At 40.2% G+C, this 19161-nt stretch overlaps 1 protein-coding gene across 2 annotated transcripts in view; it reads right to left on the reverse strand.

Annotated features, from left to right (window-relative positions):
• Positions 1-19161, reverse strand: part of LRFN2 (leucine rich repeat and fibronectin type III domain containing 2) — a 163944-nt gene that overhangs the window by 35678 nt on the left and 109105 nt on the right. For both annotated transcript variants that reach the window (XM_005503823.3, XM_065058167.1), the window contains one exon: positions 6562-7954. In XM_005503823.3, the coding sequence (XP_005503880.1) occupies positions 6562-7934 (1373 nt within the window). In that variant the 5' untranslated portion in view covers positions 7935-7954. The remainder of the gene's footprint in view (positions 1-6561; positions 7955-19161) is intronic.

Genomic DNA, 19161 nt, shown 5'->3' on the forward strand with positions numbered 1-19161 from the left:
GTTATAATGCTCCATCTTAATCATTCATGAATTTCTGTGTTGCTGCAGACCACACAATGACTTCAAAGTAAGTTTCCCTATTAATTTATGTGGGCTCCTGCTTCCACGATATTTTCTAATGTGTTTATGCCTATGAGGCAAGGTAGTGTTGTCACATCAGGTTACATATTTTGGTTCAATCCCTTTTTCAAAACAAATTAACTATGCGAGTTCCGAAGTTGCACTGACCATAAATCTGATTCTCTTAAATATGTAAAACACATCTGAAAGGAGAATCTAGACCAAGAAAAATGGACACTTAATTTTCCCAGGGTACGTAAAATTTCTGTGATAGAGCAGGTCTCATACTGTTGTTTCTTTAACCCTGAGTCTAAGGGCAGACATTGCTTTGCAGACCTCTGACACTGGGCACCACTGAAAAAAGCCTGACTCTGTCTTCTTAGACCCTCCCTTCAGGTATTTGTACACGTTGATGAGTTCCACCCTGAACTCTCTCTTCCTCAGGCTGAACAGTAACAGCTCTCTCAGCCTTTCCTCATATGTGGGGTCCTCCAGTTCCTTAGTCTTCTAAGTGGTTCTTTGCTGGACTCTCTCCAGTATGCTCATGCCTCTCTTGTACTGAGGAGCCAGAACTGGACTCAATACTTCAGGTGTGGCCCCACTAGTGCTGAGTAGAGGAGAGGGATCACCTTCCTTGACCTTCTGGCAACACTCCTCCTAATGCAGCCCAGGATACGATCAGCCTTCTCTATGGCAAGAACATATTGCTGCCTCATGTTCAATCTCATATCAAACAGGACCTCCAGGTCCTTTTCTGCAAAACTTCTTTCTAGCCAGGTGTCCCCAGCATTTCTGGTGCATGGGATTACTCCTCCTCAGAAACTGGACTTTGGATTTCTTTTGTTGAAAGTCATTGGGCTCCTCTCAGCCCATTTCTCCGGTTTGTGGAGGTCCCTCTGTGTGACAGCATGACACTGGTCTATCAACCACTCCTCACAGTTTTGTGGCATCACCAAAACTGTTGAGGGTACACTCTGTACCATCAAACAGGTTGTTAATGAAGATATTAAATAGGATTGGATGTTAAATACGTTGTGGCCCAGTATTAACTCTTTGTGCATACTGCTGGTTATTGGTCTCCAACTAGACTTTATGCCACTGATCACAATCCTCCTGGCTCAGCCTTTTGGCTAGTTATAAATCCACCTCAGTGCTCATTCAGCCATACTTCATCAGTTTCTCTATAAGTATCTTATGAGACAATGCCGAAAGCCCTAGTGAAGTCAACATAAACATCTACTGCTCCTGCCTTGTCTACCAGCCTAGTTATTTCTTTGTAAAAGTTTGTCAGGTTTGTCAAGCATGACTTTGGGAATCCATGCTGATGATTCCAAATCATCTTCTTGTCCATCATGTTCCTAGAAATAGTTCCCAGGATTAGGTTCTCTACCACCTTCCCAGGGACTGAGTTGAGGCTGAATGGCCTGTAGTTCCCTGGGTCCTACTTCTTGCCTGTTTTGAAGATAGGAGTGATATTTGGTTTCCTCAAGTCCTCAGGTATCTTTCTGAAGTGCCATGATTATTCAAAATTAATGGCCTTGCAGTGACATCAAGTCAGATCCCTCAGCACCCATGAGTGCATCCCATCAATTCTGACATATATCCAGTTTGCTGGATCGGAGGAACATGAATCAAGGCTACATATTTCAGCCAAGGGACCTTATTATGTGTGGCAGTTGCACTCTTCCCGCCTCTGAGAACTGCTATGGCAGTTGCACTTCCCCACTCTGAGGGCTGCTGTGGCAGCTGTACCTTCCCCTCTGCTTCAATGGGGCAATTAATGGCTCTTTTGTGGGACCCGGAGTTGGATGGATAGGGTCGTTAGCAGAGGAAGAGGGGCCCAGAGAAGCTGAGAAGCTTCCAGAATGCCCACAGCCAGATCTGATTAGACTATAAAATGGGGTACTCAATGAAGATTCCCTTTGTGTGGTTTTCTCGGAGCAGCAGGTCTGTGCTGGAGCCTTTCACTTAGACTTGGACGCCGCCTAAGGAAACTTCCCGGGATTGGAAGCGCCTCACCTTCTCGTTTGGGTGAGTGATAATTTGCTGTAGTCCTTGCCGACTAGGCAATGTAGTCCTTGCCAAATCAGGTGAGTGTAGTATCCTGGAGTCAGAGGGCTCTGGCTTTGTTCCCTATGAGTGCACGCATGCACGCTGTGGAACCTCATTATTCTCATTTGCTGAACCCCAATAATTTCCTCAACTGATATCTGAATCTTTATCTTGTGTTATCGGAGTGCTAACTAATTGTATAAACCCTGTTTTGGTCGGTTCATTGGCTGTACTTTTCCGGCTAGAATAAAGTCTGCTTTGGAACTTGTTTTGAACCATAAAACTGACTTTGGGGTCCCCCCGTGACATTATGTGACAGTAGTTTAAAAAAAAATTACTTGTAATTCTCTCAGAAATTATAAGTTTCCCCTTTAAAAGGGGCTGCTCTCATAACCTGTGTATATGAACAGAATACATAAATAGCAATCTATTATCTTATCTCTGTGGCTGGCCATGATGTGGCTTCATAATGCTACCAACAATTTATATTTTCTCCGTCCAGGGTAGCATGGGTTTGAATGGTACAAAGATGAATAGGACAGCTAAAGAGAATGAAGATAAAAGAAAAATTAGACTGAATAAGTGGCATAAATCACAAGAAGGAAAAAATACAAACATACACACACACAGAGCAAGGCAAACAAACAAAGAAAAAAAAATAAAACAAGAAAATGCAAAACAAGCTTTCCTCTCACACTACCTAGAAAGAGATGAATCCTGGTTCAGTTCCAGGTGAAACAATATCATTACCTTGACAGCAGTATTACTAAAAACAACACACGGACAAGTCAGAGTGAAAGAAAGAGCACACATCGGTGAGTAAAGCAATGATATTTGTCTGTGTGTGACACACTACCCCAGCACAGGCCCCTGTTGTGGGATGTTTTTCAATATGAGCACAGATCCAGGCTCAAAAAGGAAGTCCTGAGATACAACTAGGAGTTAAGTGCATGCTCCATTAAAGAAGGAACATTCCCTTCTACTAATGATGTGGAAAAGACAATATAGTGTGTCACCTCTGATCAGCCTCAAGGTATTGATTTGGTGCCAATGTTAGGGGTAATCATTGACCAAGCTGCCTCTTTGAGACGTTTGCACAAGCTATCACTCCATTCTCTCCAGCTTCTCCTTCTCACTCTGGGAAACTGTGTGGAGCCGAGTGCTGATCCAGGACCATGCTCATTAGATCAGTATCAGAAACATGCATCCTGAATCCACTAAAAGAGATAAAAACCTGCTGCTAGCTTCAGCAATGGCCCTGAGACAGCAAATTCAAGGGAAGGTCAGATGGGGAAAGCAGACAAACAGCACTCCTCCCGCTAATCCTCATTATGATGACACTGGTGTATCCAGAGCCAAACTTCAGATTCTGATACCATTTCACCTCAGCGAAAGGAGGAGGCCCAAAAGACAACACTTGCCAATATCGCCGACACCTTTGAATTTTCATGGGGCCATTGCACCACATCACAGTCCTCTTTGCACCATCTGCAGCTCTTGCAAATTAGCTGGGGTGGAAGTGAGAATGGGACTGGTGCCCTGGGTAATGATCAGGAGAGATGTTAATATTAATGGGGATGGAAGAAATTCTGCTTTCACTCTTTTACTGTGAGTACAATGTTCATGAAAAACTCTTAGCAGAGAAAGCACCAATTTTTTGTCTTTTGTACATACAACATTTCTTACTAGTGAGGCAGGATTCCTTCAAACTGAGCACAGCCAGTGTGCCTAAGTCCTGGTATACCTATGTATCTTAACATATATTAAGTGCCCATAATTTTAGCAGCTAGGCAGTGTCACATCTCATTTAGCACATACACAACATTTTATAGAGCAGAGCATTGTAGAAATCCTTTTCTCTTAGGTTTTTCTACATGCTCATTGCTGTGATGTGCATCTGACCAACTAAAGCAAAACAGCTTTGGTTAATTAACTCTAAAGGACTGAATGGTTCCCTGGCTGAAAGACGTAAGAGTTGGTTTTGATATTATGAGTGTCACTGACTAACTGTCAGAGGCTGGACAATTCAGTTCATCTTCCTATGCTTCATTTTTTCTAGGTGCAAAATGTAGAGGAATAAAATTTGTTTTCTTTGGTGAGCTGTTTTTGGGACCTGTGAATGAAAAGAGCTATGCATCATCAATGAATTCTCAAAAAGTCCCAGTGGGAGATTTAGGAAACAGCACTGTCCTACTGTGCTTCTGGAAAACTGAGTAAAGCAACGAAGGGCCAAAACCTCATTGAGAGTCAGAAGTGGTGACAGGATAAGAATTTAGGGTGCTTTACACCTTGACAGACACTTGTTCCTCTAGACCAGGCTGGCAAGATGACATGTTTCTCTCAGTTCTGCCCACATCACCCAGTTCTCATTTCTGCAGCTACTAGATTGTATATCTTCATTCTGCATTGTTTATTTTACTTACCCTGGCCATCCTTCTCCTCAGCAAATTGCCACATCTGATCACTCCCAATACCTGACAGCCTCCACTAACTATCTTCCTGATTGCAAGGACATTCCTGTTCACTGGGCCAAATTCACTGTATGGTGTCATGTGACTATACACATCCTTCAGACTATTTTTTCAGGCTTCCACTGGACTCAAGATCTTAAGCACCATTGAGTTTTTTGCCAAAAGCTTTGCCTCAGGAAAAACTGACATAACATATTTTCTTTCATTCTATTCTTATTACTCTATCATTACTTAGTTTTTTCTTATCCTTTCATTCTACTTAACACCACATAGTTGCAAGTCCCAAAGCTAACACAGCTTTTCCACAGTACATTAGCCAGAGCAAGGTAAATAATTTGCAGCTGCTAGGTGATTTGACTTTTTTTTTTTTTTTAAATAATTGAGGAATGGAGGTGAACAGAACTGAATTTCCATAGACTTTTTCAGTATTTGAACAAATAACCTTTGGAAAGAAAATGTTCTTTGGACTTCTTTGTCAATATTTCTCTTTTTGGCAAAGAGTGGTTATGTTTGGGGAAGTTAAATAAATCACTTTATTATTTCTGTTCTACAACTAATTGAGATAAAAGTATTTATGGCATAAAATTTTGTTCATGTCAACTAAATATGAAGTTCTGAAAACTTTGAAATTAGATCTCATTGAAAAACATCACATGAGTATTTACTACCTCTTGCTTTGACTTTCTCAGGTTAAAGAAAACTATGCTGTGGTAAAGAAAAATACAGTAAGGTCTGTTCTGGGATCCAGAGGCTGAGGTACCGTGACTTGACTGCTGCCGCAGCTCTCACTACAGGCAGCAGGAGAAGAACAGAGTAGTTTGCAAGCCAGCATATAATAACCCCAAGCCTATCTTGGAAATCAATGGCTTTGACTATATTTTAGCCAGAGATAGCTCTCAAATTATAGTCAAACCCCAAATCTCAATATTCCTCTACCAGATCAAATTTTTCTTCACTGGCTTCAGGAAGCTTGTAAAGACATAGGAGTTTACGTGGTTGGTTCTACTTTACACTGAGATTCTAAATTTACTGGTAGCTCACATATATGCAGACTTCAGCTCAATGCATTTGATACCACTGCCTCTGTGATAAAAAGGCAGGAAAGGATGGTTTCTAGAGATTCATCATTAGCCTGAACATACTACATCAATCATTCTTCCAAGATAGAGGGAAAAAACAGTAACACTCTTTTCCTGTTCTGTTAAGCAGTTTCCTACCCACTTTTAATCCCTAAAATATATTGCTTCTTTCTTTTTTCATGGATAGGATCACTGCAAGAGTGACTCTTTTTTTACATCATTGAAAGCTGGAGGAGTCGTGGAATTGTAGGAGAGTAATAAACATTCAGGGCTTGCTTTTGAAATTCTCCCTCTCTTCTTGCATTTAATATGGTATAAAACATTAAATGCTCCAAAGTTGTCGGCCATTACAGTTGTGTAAAACTGATGTTAGTGAAGTAAGAAATAAGCTCATTTATATAGGTGAAAAAACTCTCGCTAACAACCCCGAATCTTGAATCACAGAATAATTAAAGCCTGTGTTATGGGTAGACATCACAAACTTCCTCCCACGTTGCTTCCTCTCTGTAGTATCTTTCAGTCCCACCTACAGGAGGTGGAAAAGGAAACTTCTGACTTCTAGCCTGTCAAGTTTTTCTTTCTTTGTTAAGCCTAGTAAGGAGGCTACCAGCTGTGGAACTATTTTTTCTTAAATTGGAAATGTTACTGAAAACAGCTGTTGTTAGGTAATGAATACTACAGAGATTAATAATGTATGATTTAGACAGAAAAGTGATGAACAGACCCACAGATAAACTGACAGAAACAATGCAAATTTATCAGACGCCACTAATGCTATTGGTGACAGTGGCAGTGATACCTCAGTTAAAAGTCAGATCAGTGACCTAAAAATAAAAGACTTCATATCCTGCTTTCCTCCCTCTGCCAGTATCAGAAGACAAAACAGCAATTGCATTTACCTGTAGATCAGGACTTCATCATCCGAGCAATTATACTGCAGCTGATACATTTTTACCCGAGGGGCTGATTTGCTCACTGTCCATTTGACCAAAGCTGAGGTAGTGGTCACATCTGATACCAAGACAGCCCTTTCAGGTGGGCCTTTTGCTTCCCCTCGGTTAGATTTGCTGGAGCTGGTGATGTCCGAGAGCCTGGATTTTGGTGGGGCTGCTCGGCCTGTACCATTGCTGAGGTGGGGGAGCTGAACAATTGAGAGCTCAATCGTTGCAGTGGACTCTCCGGCAGCATTGGCTGCTATGCATGTGAAAGTCCCGTAATCCTTGGAGGTGGTAATAAGGATATCTAAGGTGCCATTGTCATAGACAGCTGTCCTTGAAGAGTTCCCGATGAGACGGTCATCAGGGGCCACCCAGTGAATGATGGGTGTCGGATCCCCAATAGCTTTACATTTCAGAGTGGCGGTTTGCCCTTCTAAAACCAGCAACTTGTGAGTGTGTTGTGTAATAAGAGGAGGCTCACAAACGAATTCTTCCTCCCGCACATACCAGAAGTACCTTCCTTTCAAACCTGGAGGAGAAGCACAGGTTTCCATATCATCATCTCTGTCAAGTCGCCTTAACCAGAGTAGCTCGCAGTTGCAATGCAGTGGGTTGCCCCCAAAGCTCAGAGACAAAGGTGGAGAAAATGGGGTAACAGCTAATGGAATTACTTGAGATCTCGCAAATATAGGGTCAGGAGGGAGCTTCTGAAGTCTGTTGGATGTTAGATCCAGTCTGGCCAATTTCTGAAGATCTGCAAACGTCCCCTCCGTAATATAATCTATCAGGTTATGATCCAAACTGAGCTGGTGCAAGTTTATCATCTTCCTTATAGATTCCCATGGAATGCTTCGGAGGTTGTTATAGGAAAGGTCTAAGTCTTCCAGTGTCAGCAAAAAATCCTCAAAGGCTTCATCAGAGATGCTGCTTAGCTGGTTGTTGTTTAAAATCAAATGCTGAAGGTTAATTAAACCTCTCAAAATATCCTCTCCAATGTCAGGCAGCCTGTTGCTGTCCAGATGTAAAGACCGAAGGCTCTCCAAGTCAGTGAAGGAATAAGGCTGTATGTAACTGATGGTGTTTCTGGACAAAGTAAGGTCAACAAGTCCAGACATATTAGCAAAATCCTGTCGGCTGATATTAATAATAAAGTTGCCCCCAAGTCGGAGTTCAACAGTCCTTCGATCTATGTCTAGCGGTACAAAAAGGAGACCCTTGGAAGGACACAAAGTCCCCAGTGACTCAGACAGGTTCTGACAGACACAGTATTTGGGACAAGCGTTGACCGTGACAGCCATTCCAAAGATCAGGATGCTGCAGAGCAACTTTTCCATGGTAAATCACACAACAGTACCTGCAAGAAATGAAAAGTGTTACAAGGAACTTCAGCAGCTATGGCATAGTTATGTTTCTTCTTATGTTTTACCTACCATCTACTTCCAGAGAGACTTTGCAGTGCCTCCTTTCAGGAATCACACCTAAAGTGACCAGCATTCTGGGATGGGAATGTTAAGTGTTATTGCAACATTTTTCCCCACATAATGCATTTCTTTCTTAAAATAATGTGGTTTTCATTCCAAATGCAAATGGGATAGGAATCCTTAGTTCTTATGCCTCATAACAGGATCTTGTGACTGATGACCTGTTTTCTCATTACAGTTTTATAATTTTTGTTAGGTAGCTGGTAGAAGACAAATCTTGCCATCAGGTGGCATGGCTTACTTAAAACCCTGGAAGATTTCATTTGGAACAGTGTCTGCTTCTTTGAGGGTAGAAGCTGTCTTATAGTAATTACATACTGCTGCATAATAATGTGGAATTAGTCTTAGGGTTGAAAGAGCTGATTTTATGGATAAAAATAACTGCATATTTACACTTCAGTAATATGGTTAGTAATGACCATGTAATTACCTGCCCAGTCCTGTGGCAAGTCAGTTCACTTGCCCACCCATAACAAAATACGTGATAAGCAGCACAGGAAGCAGAAATTACTTGCATAATTGTCACCTGGACTCACCCTGTGTCAGCCAACCTGTGGGAAGGACAACATCATCTAGCTCCAAAAGGAAGACAGGCAGATGAAGCCTATGCTACCTTAGGCTCCTGACAAGCTTTCTGATGTCCTCATGCTAATACACTGCCATCCTTTCTGTTGTAGTGATAGCGGGGTTCTCACATGCATCCATGGTCCTCCTGTGCATCCTGCCTCTTTCTCTTTACACCTCTCTCCCTCTCTCTCTTTTTTTTTTCTTTTCTTTTTTTTTTTCCAGTTATCACATGTTTTTCCAGCTTCAACTGTAAGGTGTGTGTCTTTGAAGAATAAAAATTGTTTTACAGTCTGACTTGGAGGGCCAGTTGTGGCTGGCAGAAGTTGCAGCGCTGCTTCAGGTTTAAGAATATCTTCTTACATAGGTTCGCTGACCTTCTTTCCACACATGCAGGATATAGTTAAAATTGTTTTCTTTCTGTTTCTTCCTTGCCTAGACCCTGTCATCAATGAGACCCAAGGAATGGGCAGTTCATGCACTTCTAACCCTCATTCACCCTTTCAGCAAAAGTGCATATTGAGCTATATTTTTGTGAAGGGTCTCCCAGGCTTTTGTGCCAAGATGGTGTGCCCTAGTCTCCAAGTTCCTCTCTTGCAACAGTAGCTACAGGCACAATTCAAGCTATGATTTCCCATGGACAAATCTCCCCTCACTTTTACCTATATCACCCCCACCATGTAACTTTGCATCACTGTCCCGAGTCCTTGGTACACACCATATCCCTTCTGTTCATCTGCTTAGCAGTTTTTGGCACCTGTATTTCAAGAGCAGTCATGGCACAGTAAGACATGGGAAACTCTCATGTTTTAACAATTGCCCCCTTAGTGCCTACACAGTAGATGGCAGACAGTCACCAGTGCTGAAGCTGGGTACTTATCGCTGTATACATCGTGAGATAAGATGTAGTATCTCATAATGACTCCAGTAATTAGCACCACAAGGCCACTCAAACTTTAGCAAACATATGACACAAGAAACATACTTCACAAAAAAAGTCATATCACAATTATTTACACTTCATCACACAGCTGAAATGACAGTTACACAGACATTTTACAATAATTGAAAGAAATCATAAAAGTTATTAATCTCCAAGTAACAGACACCAAACACAACCCAAAATCTATCACTTCAGTATTTTTTTTTAACTCTTTAAACAGGTCTTGATCCACCTCCCTGTGAAAGGAACAACAAGTGCCCTATGTTCAAGGCTCTGCCCAAAGGTGGCTGGTTCCCCTCCCATGTAACTTGGTTTGGTTTCCCCTCTATAGAACATGTATGATGACTCAGAAAGAAGGAGCCGTAGAAATACAAAATGTTATGAGCGCTGACCTATGCATAGTATGTTCTTTATGGCAAGGTTTTCTGCATGGTGAGATGTCAATAATTATATACTGTTATTGCTATTTCATAGGAGAGGAAAGGATTGAAGCATCTGTGTTTGCTGAACTCTGCAAACAAGACAAAAGCTAGATACTTTTGGAAAGGATTGCTTGAGACGAGTAGTTTTACCTTCAATAGTAAATAAAAGGCTACTGAACAAAATGTTTGGAGATAGCAAATATGTTATTGATGCAAATCTGTAGCATACTTAGCAAAGAGCTATAAATATCCCTTATATTATTATCAATTGGTAGTTTACTAACAGGCAATTGGCTTTTGAATCTTAATTATAATTGTGTTCTGCGGCTTTAATTTAGTGTATTACCCTACCAGCTGAAATGATAAACAAAAAGCAGTTTAAAAGGGGGAGAAATAGATACAGTTAATTAGTAATAAGCCCTTTCATAACTTCTCCCTCATCTACATTCCTACCCTCTGAATATCTATTCAAAAATGTGAATGCACACTTACGAGAGCAGTGTCTCCTTTAAGTGTCCCAATTCTCTAACCACATTTTTTCCGGATGCTGTTAAATATCACAGTGCTTTGGGGAGATGGTTGACGCTAAGCATCAGAGTGAAAAGCGCTTGTGAAAAAAAAAATAAAAATGGGGGAGGAACAGAAGTTAATTACAGAAAATAGGGACTGCAACACTGAAAGGAGGCTGTGAAACAGGAGATCTAAATGGTAAAGTAAACCCTGATGTGAAAACCATCTGTGGATGGCTTGAAAGTGCATCATCTGCCTGTGTATGCTTGCATATATGCATGAAAAAGACACAGCAAGTGCAATTTGTGATTTTACCAGCAGGAGGACAAAACAGTAAAACCATACTAGCATGGAAATACGATAGCTGCTCTCGTTCCAGTTACTAATGCATTTGAAGGTATTAATGTGAATCTTCATTGTCTGCAGAGGAAATTTCTATCCTTTGTGATTTTTGCCAGCATGGGTATTTCAAGCTTCTGAGCCTTGGGTTTCTCTACATGGTGGTCCTGTAGTGACCAGTTCATGACAAAGCAAATACGGTACAAAGCAAAAGGGCTCCTTATAGGACATTGGAGAGAACAGAGGTGGGCAGGGGTCTTTAAGGAGAACATCTGGGGTTTTCATAGGTCAGCTGGTTTTCCTTTTCCTCTCCAGACAAACAAGGCAGATGTGCCACAGATGGGGTTAGAATTTGTGAGTCTGCACAATTATAATTATATCTTCTAAAATCTAGACTCTCCTACATAGTCATGGTAATTGCTAATTGTCAAAAGGATCATGTAAAATAAAAACAATTTTGATTTCAGTTCTCACAGCTTTCTTATAAGACAGAAAATAAAATGTCAAGTTTAGGATCTATTTTTGCTGACCATTTTGATCACCTTGTTCCCAAAATCTCTTGTGACCTGCAACACCATGCATCTTATGGGCTACTAATGGTAGTCTTGTGATAAGCTCACCATTCTGATTTACATTTTAAAGGTATCTATCAGTCAGATAATGTAGATTTCTCACAGCAAGTCAGTAAATCTGTCGGAGTTCCTCTCTCAGCCCAAGATGAAAAATAGCCCCTTTAGTCCTCTTATAACATGGATTGGCATCAATTAATCTGTGCAAGAGCCATAAACTTTGGTGTTTTGTATTCAAATTTTCCTCATAAAGATACAACTTCTGAGATTTGGCATCTCATTTCAGGAATGTCTCTGAGGCATTTTTTAATTGTATATTCATTGAGCTTTGCATATAAATTCCAATAACCTTTGTGTACTACAGCACCAAGTAGAAGGTAACTGTCAGAAAAATAAACTATAGCTGCAGCATATAAGATGGAGAAAAAATAATAATAATAAAAAAAAAATAAAATAAAGGAAGGGTGGATGGATAGCAGTTCTGATTCTACTGTCTCCAAGTGCCCTGGGACTCACCTTCTAGAGACTGTATGGGTGACTTCACATACTTTTCTTCAGCTTTGTAGGTGCTGTGGAGGAATTGGTTGTTATTGTTTTGTTTGGTTTGGTTTTGTTTTGTTTTCTGGGAGCTACCCTTTTCATTTTTCTTTACCTTCTCTTATCTCTGTTTTCAGTAAACCTCTGTGACTAGAAAGTCTACTCCCCAGCTACAAAGCTTGAAGGGCTGTAGTAATGGGTGAAGTATCATGCACATTTTCTGAAGCAGTCTAATCTACAATACGCAAAAAGGGACAGGACCCTGCCAGGATGAAAACTACTCCTTAATTCCTTGCATTGATGAAAATAGTGTGGGAGAGATAGGTCTCATGTACTCCCTGGTCCATACCCTCGGCCCATATTTATGCCTAGCTCAGCAAGGGATGGCTATAGCAACAAGAAATATGTCTCTGCACCTGAATTTGTCCTCAGAACTACATATATTGAAACAGAGGTTGGGTGTTAAGCTACTGCTAGCTTTGTGAGCATCTGGGAGACCATTCAGGTGTTTAAAGTCAGTTATGTACCTCTGGGCTCACAGTCTCAAACTGGGGATAACTATCACTACTTTTGTTTACCCTTTGTCTTTTGGGTTTGCTCAAGTTGCTGCACTCCTAGGGGTTAAAGTGGCTTATCATCAGATGTGCATTTGTACAGTGCAACTTAGATTTTGGCTAAACCCTCTAAGGACCTAATTTTATTGAAAAGAATTAATAGCTTTAACATGCAAATTGCTTGCTTTCTCCAGCGACCTTACAAATTATAAATCACAGAGAGAGAATATTTACAAGCACACACTTTCCAGGTATTTGTGGCTTCCTTTTTAAGTTTCACCCATATTAATTTGACTGATAATGCTTCCAGAGTAACAGAAAAAAAAGGGTGAATTATAACAAATTTATTGCCCTTTGTACAACTTTGTCTTGAATACTGCAGCCATAGCAAGGTTGCAACGAAAAGTATTTTACTACCCTAGCATCACCATCAGGTTCATTTATGCAGTTTGCTGTATGAGTGCTGTTCCCTTGTTTTCACCTCTCCGAGCGCAGTGGGGGTCATCCTACCTGCTCTGTGCTCCCCAGCCCTGGAGGTAGTCCCGGTTTGGTAGTGTTTAGGAAGAGCTCTACTGAAGAGGTATGTGACTACAAATGAAGCCTACTCAGAAAGGTCTAAAATGTCAGAACAATTCTGTTATCCTTACAGTCTTTCAAGAACTGATTATAACTGCATCCAGAGCAGAGGTAAGGATAACCCATAAAAGGCAATTTTCAAGAGGGTTCATTCTGTGAAGGCTGATTTAATCCATCCAACAGATCTCCAAGTAAATAACCCAATATTTTCTCAGGGAGGGCTATCACACACAGGAGGATACTGGTCTCTTTCAGTCTTTCATTGGCAAAAACTTCTGTCTAGTTGTGTGCGTTTTTGGGAAGCTTTTCTCTACTTTTCATAATTTTTCCCTGATCTTTCCCTGATAATTTTTAAAGTACTTTGGGTTTTTTTAAGTACTAACTTTACCCAATTTCTTTATCATTCCCAAGATTGAAGTGATGCCTTTATCAAAAGCCCAAATTTCCAATGTAGCTAGGCAGGTGCAGAGCTAGGTCAGATGTAATTCACTTACCACCTGAACATCCTCGCGTCAGCAGGCTAGAAGTGTGGTGGAACATACATCACTTTACACACCACAAACTTCTGTTCACCATGAGATTTGTGTAGGGAAAGCTCTAACCTCACAGCAGCTTTTCTGCTGAGGTACAGAGCTATAACACTGATGGTGTCTGGCGCAGGGGCCTCACAGCTATAATGCAGATATATGTTTTCATCCTTTCATGTCTCCTAGTTTACTAAGGCATCTCATTTCTTCCATTAAAAGCAAGACATTTCATACACTCTAAAAGAACCAATCCCTATGCTAATGTTCCAGCAGAGTTACCCCCTGTGATTAGTCACATTTGAGGTTACTTAGGCTGAAAAAAGAACCTTGAACACTTCTATGAAGGTTTAAAATCTGTAATACTTGAAAGACAATCATAAGCCCAAATCTTACCAGACAAATTTCCAAGTCAGTCAAACATATCAACACCTTGTTTCTGTTTGAGGTAGTTAAACTACTAGCAAGTGATGCTTAATTGAGCTCTTGAAATGCATGGTATAAATTCCCTTCCTAGAGTCACTTCCTTGCATTATATAGATACAACCTGGAAAGAGCATTTTGAGCACTAATGGAAAAAAGTGTGCTCACGTATGTGTGTACATGAGAATTTTCATTTTTCACAGTGGTTTTGATCTGCTTGTAGCTCCTCTGCCAAAGGTATGCTGGACAGTATGTGTGTCTAATAGCCTTAGTGACCATAAAGCACTTACGTCCTAGGATGTACTTACATCCTAGTTCCTAGGAAAAGAAACAAGAGATCTTAAGTCAAGTGGAAACCAGGTGTATTTCTTTTATTATAGATCCCACCTCACTTTTACAAGTGCTTTGCTGAAATGAAGACATCATTATAAGCCCTTGGGTTTTAAGAAATGTGCAAAATTAGTCAAGCTTTTGAGATTCATTTTATGAGAAAATAAAACTTAGTGAACACATTCTGTGTACTTCTGAGCATCTGCTTGTCTGGCACTTCCTCACAAGACATTTGGGACATTTTCATAATTTCAGATAAAATCTGAAATGCAGAAACCTCAGAAATATTTACTACTCACACATTTCAAGAATGTGGAGGAAATTTCATTAAAGATGAGCAGAGAGACTTCATTAGCTTTATTAGGCTTCTGCAGAGGAAATAATGCATCCTGAGTTCACCTCTTGTTTTGTATCAGAGAATCCACATGTAAGAGTGACTAATATCCTGGCTGCTGAAAAGGCTTTAACCTGAGTTCAGCCTTTTTAGAAAAGATGCAGACTGCTCTGCTACTAATGTGGTCTGAGCTATACAAGTTCTCTGGTGTTCGATAAGCAGTACACTCACTCTGCAGTCCTAATATAATTCAGGAGTAGGTCAATCAGGGACACACATCCTTTGGAAGCCAGACTTTCTACTAGTTTTCACAGAAAAGTGCATTCCTGAAAGCTCAGGGATGTAGATGCTGATAAGGATGCAAACCAGCAAAATTATTCAGGGAACCTGGATGCCCATTCCAGTTCACTTCCATGGGCCTTGATGTTCACAGTCCTGGCATGTTTTTTAAAGAACTGGCACTAGATAGTAACATCGTTCTGTGAAAACAGCTACATTGTTGTTATAGTGGGGGCTGCTGTTTCTGGAAACACATCATGGAAATCTGAGTATTATTTAGTGATCCAGGTAACAAAATAAGAGATTTTCCACCCAAATGGTACAGGTGTGACTTCTTCATTGTAACTGATGTGTAGACCTTGTCTGATCTGGCATGTGGTTTCAAGCTTAAAATTCCACTTAGCAATTACCCTAAATCTCTTCTGATGCAGAAGATGGAAATTTTTACTCTAAAAGATGTCTACCTTCAATGCCAAGGTCAGTAACATTTGTATTATGGTTCAGTTTTTAATTCCTGAATGATGATTGTGATAACTAAACTAATTCAGTCCTCCAGAATGAATCCAATAGGCATGTTCGATTTATTTAATTAAAAATCATGCTACTTTAGGCAAATACCTACACAAACCACATCATTTCAAAACAAAAACGTTACACCTTAGAAACACTAGAAATAAGTATTTTGAATGCTTCATTTAATACTTTTCCAAAAGTGGTCTCATGAAACCTGAACAATCTCACAAATAGGTTTTGTCAACAAGAAATTATATATATTAGTGAGTGAAACTTCTGGCCAAATAGAAAAAAATTAACTCTAGCCAGAAATTGTGAGTGGCACATTATAACCTTAATAATCATAGCCAGATTTTGTCGAGTGTGATTTTTACCTGAGAAAATAACTGCACTTTCATTATTCTACCATCACTGACTGGGAAACACAGGCATTAACTGCCTGATATTTTGGGAAAAAAGACTGCTTAGCTACCTGTGTGATTTTTATATGCACAAAATTTAAACATGCAGTTACTTGTAAGCATACAGAAACAAAATAAACAGAAATGCCATTTAGAAAATTCAAGTGTAGAGGTTTTGTAAACAGAGAAGCTTAGGTAACAACACTTGATACGCGCTTGTGCATCTGTATCTACTTCAGCTGCACGCAGTTTCAGTTTTTTCAGGAGCAAGACACTGCCCCTGAGTTGCCTGAACCAATAGATGACAAGCTGCAGGTGAGGGGTAAGAGAAGACCTGAAGCAGCTGTGCAGTTACATGGTGGCTCCTGCCCATGGGAAGAAATAACCTGTTTTCCATGCTTGGGGATGTGTTGCATCAACAATGGCTTTATTTGACCAGTTTCTTACAGCTTTCCAATCCACCCATGTCTGTGGAGGATGGTGATTTCCCAACGAGGGGGTCAGAAGAAATGCAGAACATTTGCAACAGCATAAATTAAAAATGACTTGGTTTGGGTTTTGTGTGTGTTTAGTTGTTGTTGGTGGTGGTGGTTTGTTATGCTTGTTTGCTTAGGGTTCTTTGTGGGCTTTTTTTCTGTTTGTTTTGTTTTTTCCTTCACTATTTGGAGATTCATTGTTTGTTTTTTTTTTTTTTAATTTAATGCCTCCCAACATTTACCTTTGCCTCCTATTTTAATGCTGTGTGCCAGTCTCCATCACATTTCATCTACAAACTCATGAGTCAGCTAAGCTGAGCCCTTTTGCTGTTTTTAGCTATCCAGTTCACTTGTTTATCTGGTTCTTTACAGCAATCCTGCATTTTGCTTTATCAGCATAACAGAGAAGTTACCAGTTATTTCATCTTACTCATTTTGAACACACAGAGAAGCTGCACAGGTATTAAGGAACAGCTCTCTCAGAGATATTGCCTATGGTGTGAAACACAAATGTCCATCAACAGACCCTATTGCTTTTTGCAAATACAACTGAAGGCCTGTTCTCATCATCTGAATCCAAGTTCCTGTCAGCTCCGAGCCATAACAACAGCTCCTCAGGTAGCTCTTTATCCCTAGCTTACCCTAATTCTTATAAAAGCCTTAATATATTCTTATTTCTTTCCACATCAAAGGAAAAGGGGGATAATTAAAATCAGGATTTTCTTGTTTATCTGGGTTTGTTACCTAATTTTTTTATTGACCGTTCATTAAGCCCTAGATACAAACTCTGTCTGATATCCCTTAGGAAGTATTCTCTATTAGCAATACGTATTGCAGTTTTCCTTTCATGTACAACCTACACTAATAGAGGCACTGATATGAAAAATAAGGCAAACATACAGAAACATCTTTTTTTGGTGTTTCTCATAAATTTAGTTTAGCACAGAAACTCACATGCAAAGTTTTGGAGATGCTACCAAACATGGGCAAGGCAAACTGAAGTAAAAAAAAAAAAAAAAAAATAAAAAAACCTGAATGTACCAGATTAGAATTCCTAAGCATGTTAACCTTGGCATTCAGTTGCAGATGTCTCCTACTACAGGGAATACAACCCCATTGGTTTTTCATTGTCATTGGTTTATGGTTTGGTAAGAAAACAGCAGAAGTCTGAGAAGGAAATGTGTCATCCGTACTACAACACAGCCTTCACAGGCTCTGGGCTCTTTCTCAAGCCTGGTAAATATTTTACTGTAATTTCTTGGTTTTCACTTAGTTTGTACAGCAATAGATCTGTCAGTTAAATTTTCTCTTTCTAGTCACTCTCAATTTCCGATTCCCATGCAGGAGGATAATTCATTGTTCTCTGGAGGACTTAACACTCCTGTTATTTCTACTGTCTGAATATTGAGTTTTTTAAGTTTTAGACGGTGTCACATCTGGTTATAGAGTTGTATATTTCTAAACTGCTGTGTCACTGGACAGAAAAGAGAAAGGAGGTGTGGACTTTTGGTGGTAATAGTTGTTGTTTCATATGAGGTTCTCAATACACTTTACAGAAGAGACTGCTACTACTACCTTGTTTATGCAGGTGAGTATGAAGAGGCACAATCTGGCTCAAATATCTTGCCCAAGGTTACTCACCATGCCTCTTCTGGAAAACCCAGCTCTCTTGACCCTCATGCCTTCTTTCTGCACTGTGATATTTACATGCATAAGACTTGTCACTGTACAATTTGTCAATACAAACTTAGGGTTGTGAATAGTGTTTGAGGAAAGACCATGAGTCTGCCTTCCAGGGAAAGAAATCTGGCCTTAATGGTAACTAACTCCTGGATTACTTTACCATTGCCTTGATACATTATAGTTTCACTTAACTTTCTTTCTCACCTGTAAGATAAAGCTAAATACACCTATTGACTTCTACTAATCAATTGTTTGCAAGGTACCTGGAGACTCTGGGTGTGTAAAGAGAGTTTATGGGGAAGGCTGTTGTCACAGCACAGAGAGGGAGATTGCCGATAAGAGACAGCTTTTCAGCCCTTTCTCCAGCTCAGTCACTGCTTCATTATCATCCCAAGGCTGACAGTCAACAGAAGCCAGAGGTGGTGGATGTCTGTGCAGAGCTGAAGTGACTCCAGTCCCAGGTGCCTTGTCTGCTGCTCCAAGTACCTGCAGCACAGAAGCCCCAGAAAGAAGCTTTTCCTACTTTCCTGACATGTCACATTCTTCTACTTCAATGACTTAACCATAGCTCAGAGTCTCAGCCTTTGCCAGCAGCAAGTTTGTATATGGTGGAGGATGTTTATAACTCTCCTGGCTGGGGACAAAACTTGACTAGTGCAAATGAGTACACAGAGAAACTCACAGTGAAAACAAATGGAAGGTAAACAAAAAGCACCTCCAGTCTATTACTTTATAAATAATAACAGTACAATAGTATCATGACATTTCAGTCATGCGGATGAGGCTGAAAGTTTTGAATGTGAAACCACACAAGGTACTTCCATCTTTCTGTCAAACACTGACTGGTCTACAGAGACCTTGTCCCAGGAAAGATGGGAAGTCTTCCGGGTGAAGCTAGAGGAAGGTGAGTGGAAGGCAAGATGAGCATAGCTGCTTTTCTGCTACACTTGCTATGTTTATTTATGAGGAAAGAGAAGCTTCCAATCCCCAGGGTTCTCTACAAAGCACCTTTCACTGGCACTAAGTCAGCAAAAAAGAACAAGTCTCTTAAAATTAAAATGAAGGGGAAACAGGTGATAAAATAAGACATATAAGCTGCAAAT

Source organism: Columba livia, chromosome 3, assembly GCF_036013475.1.
Source record: "Columba livia isolate bColLiv1 breed racing homer chromosome 3, bColLiv1.pat.W.v2, whole genome shotgun sequence".
Taxonomy (NCBI): domain Eukaryota; kingdom Metazoa; phylum Chordata; class Aves; order Columbiformes; family Columbidae; genus Columba; species Columba livia.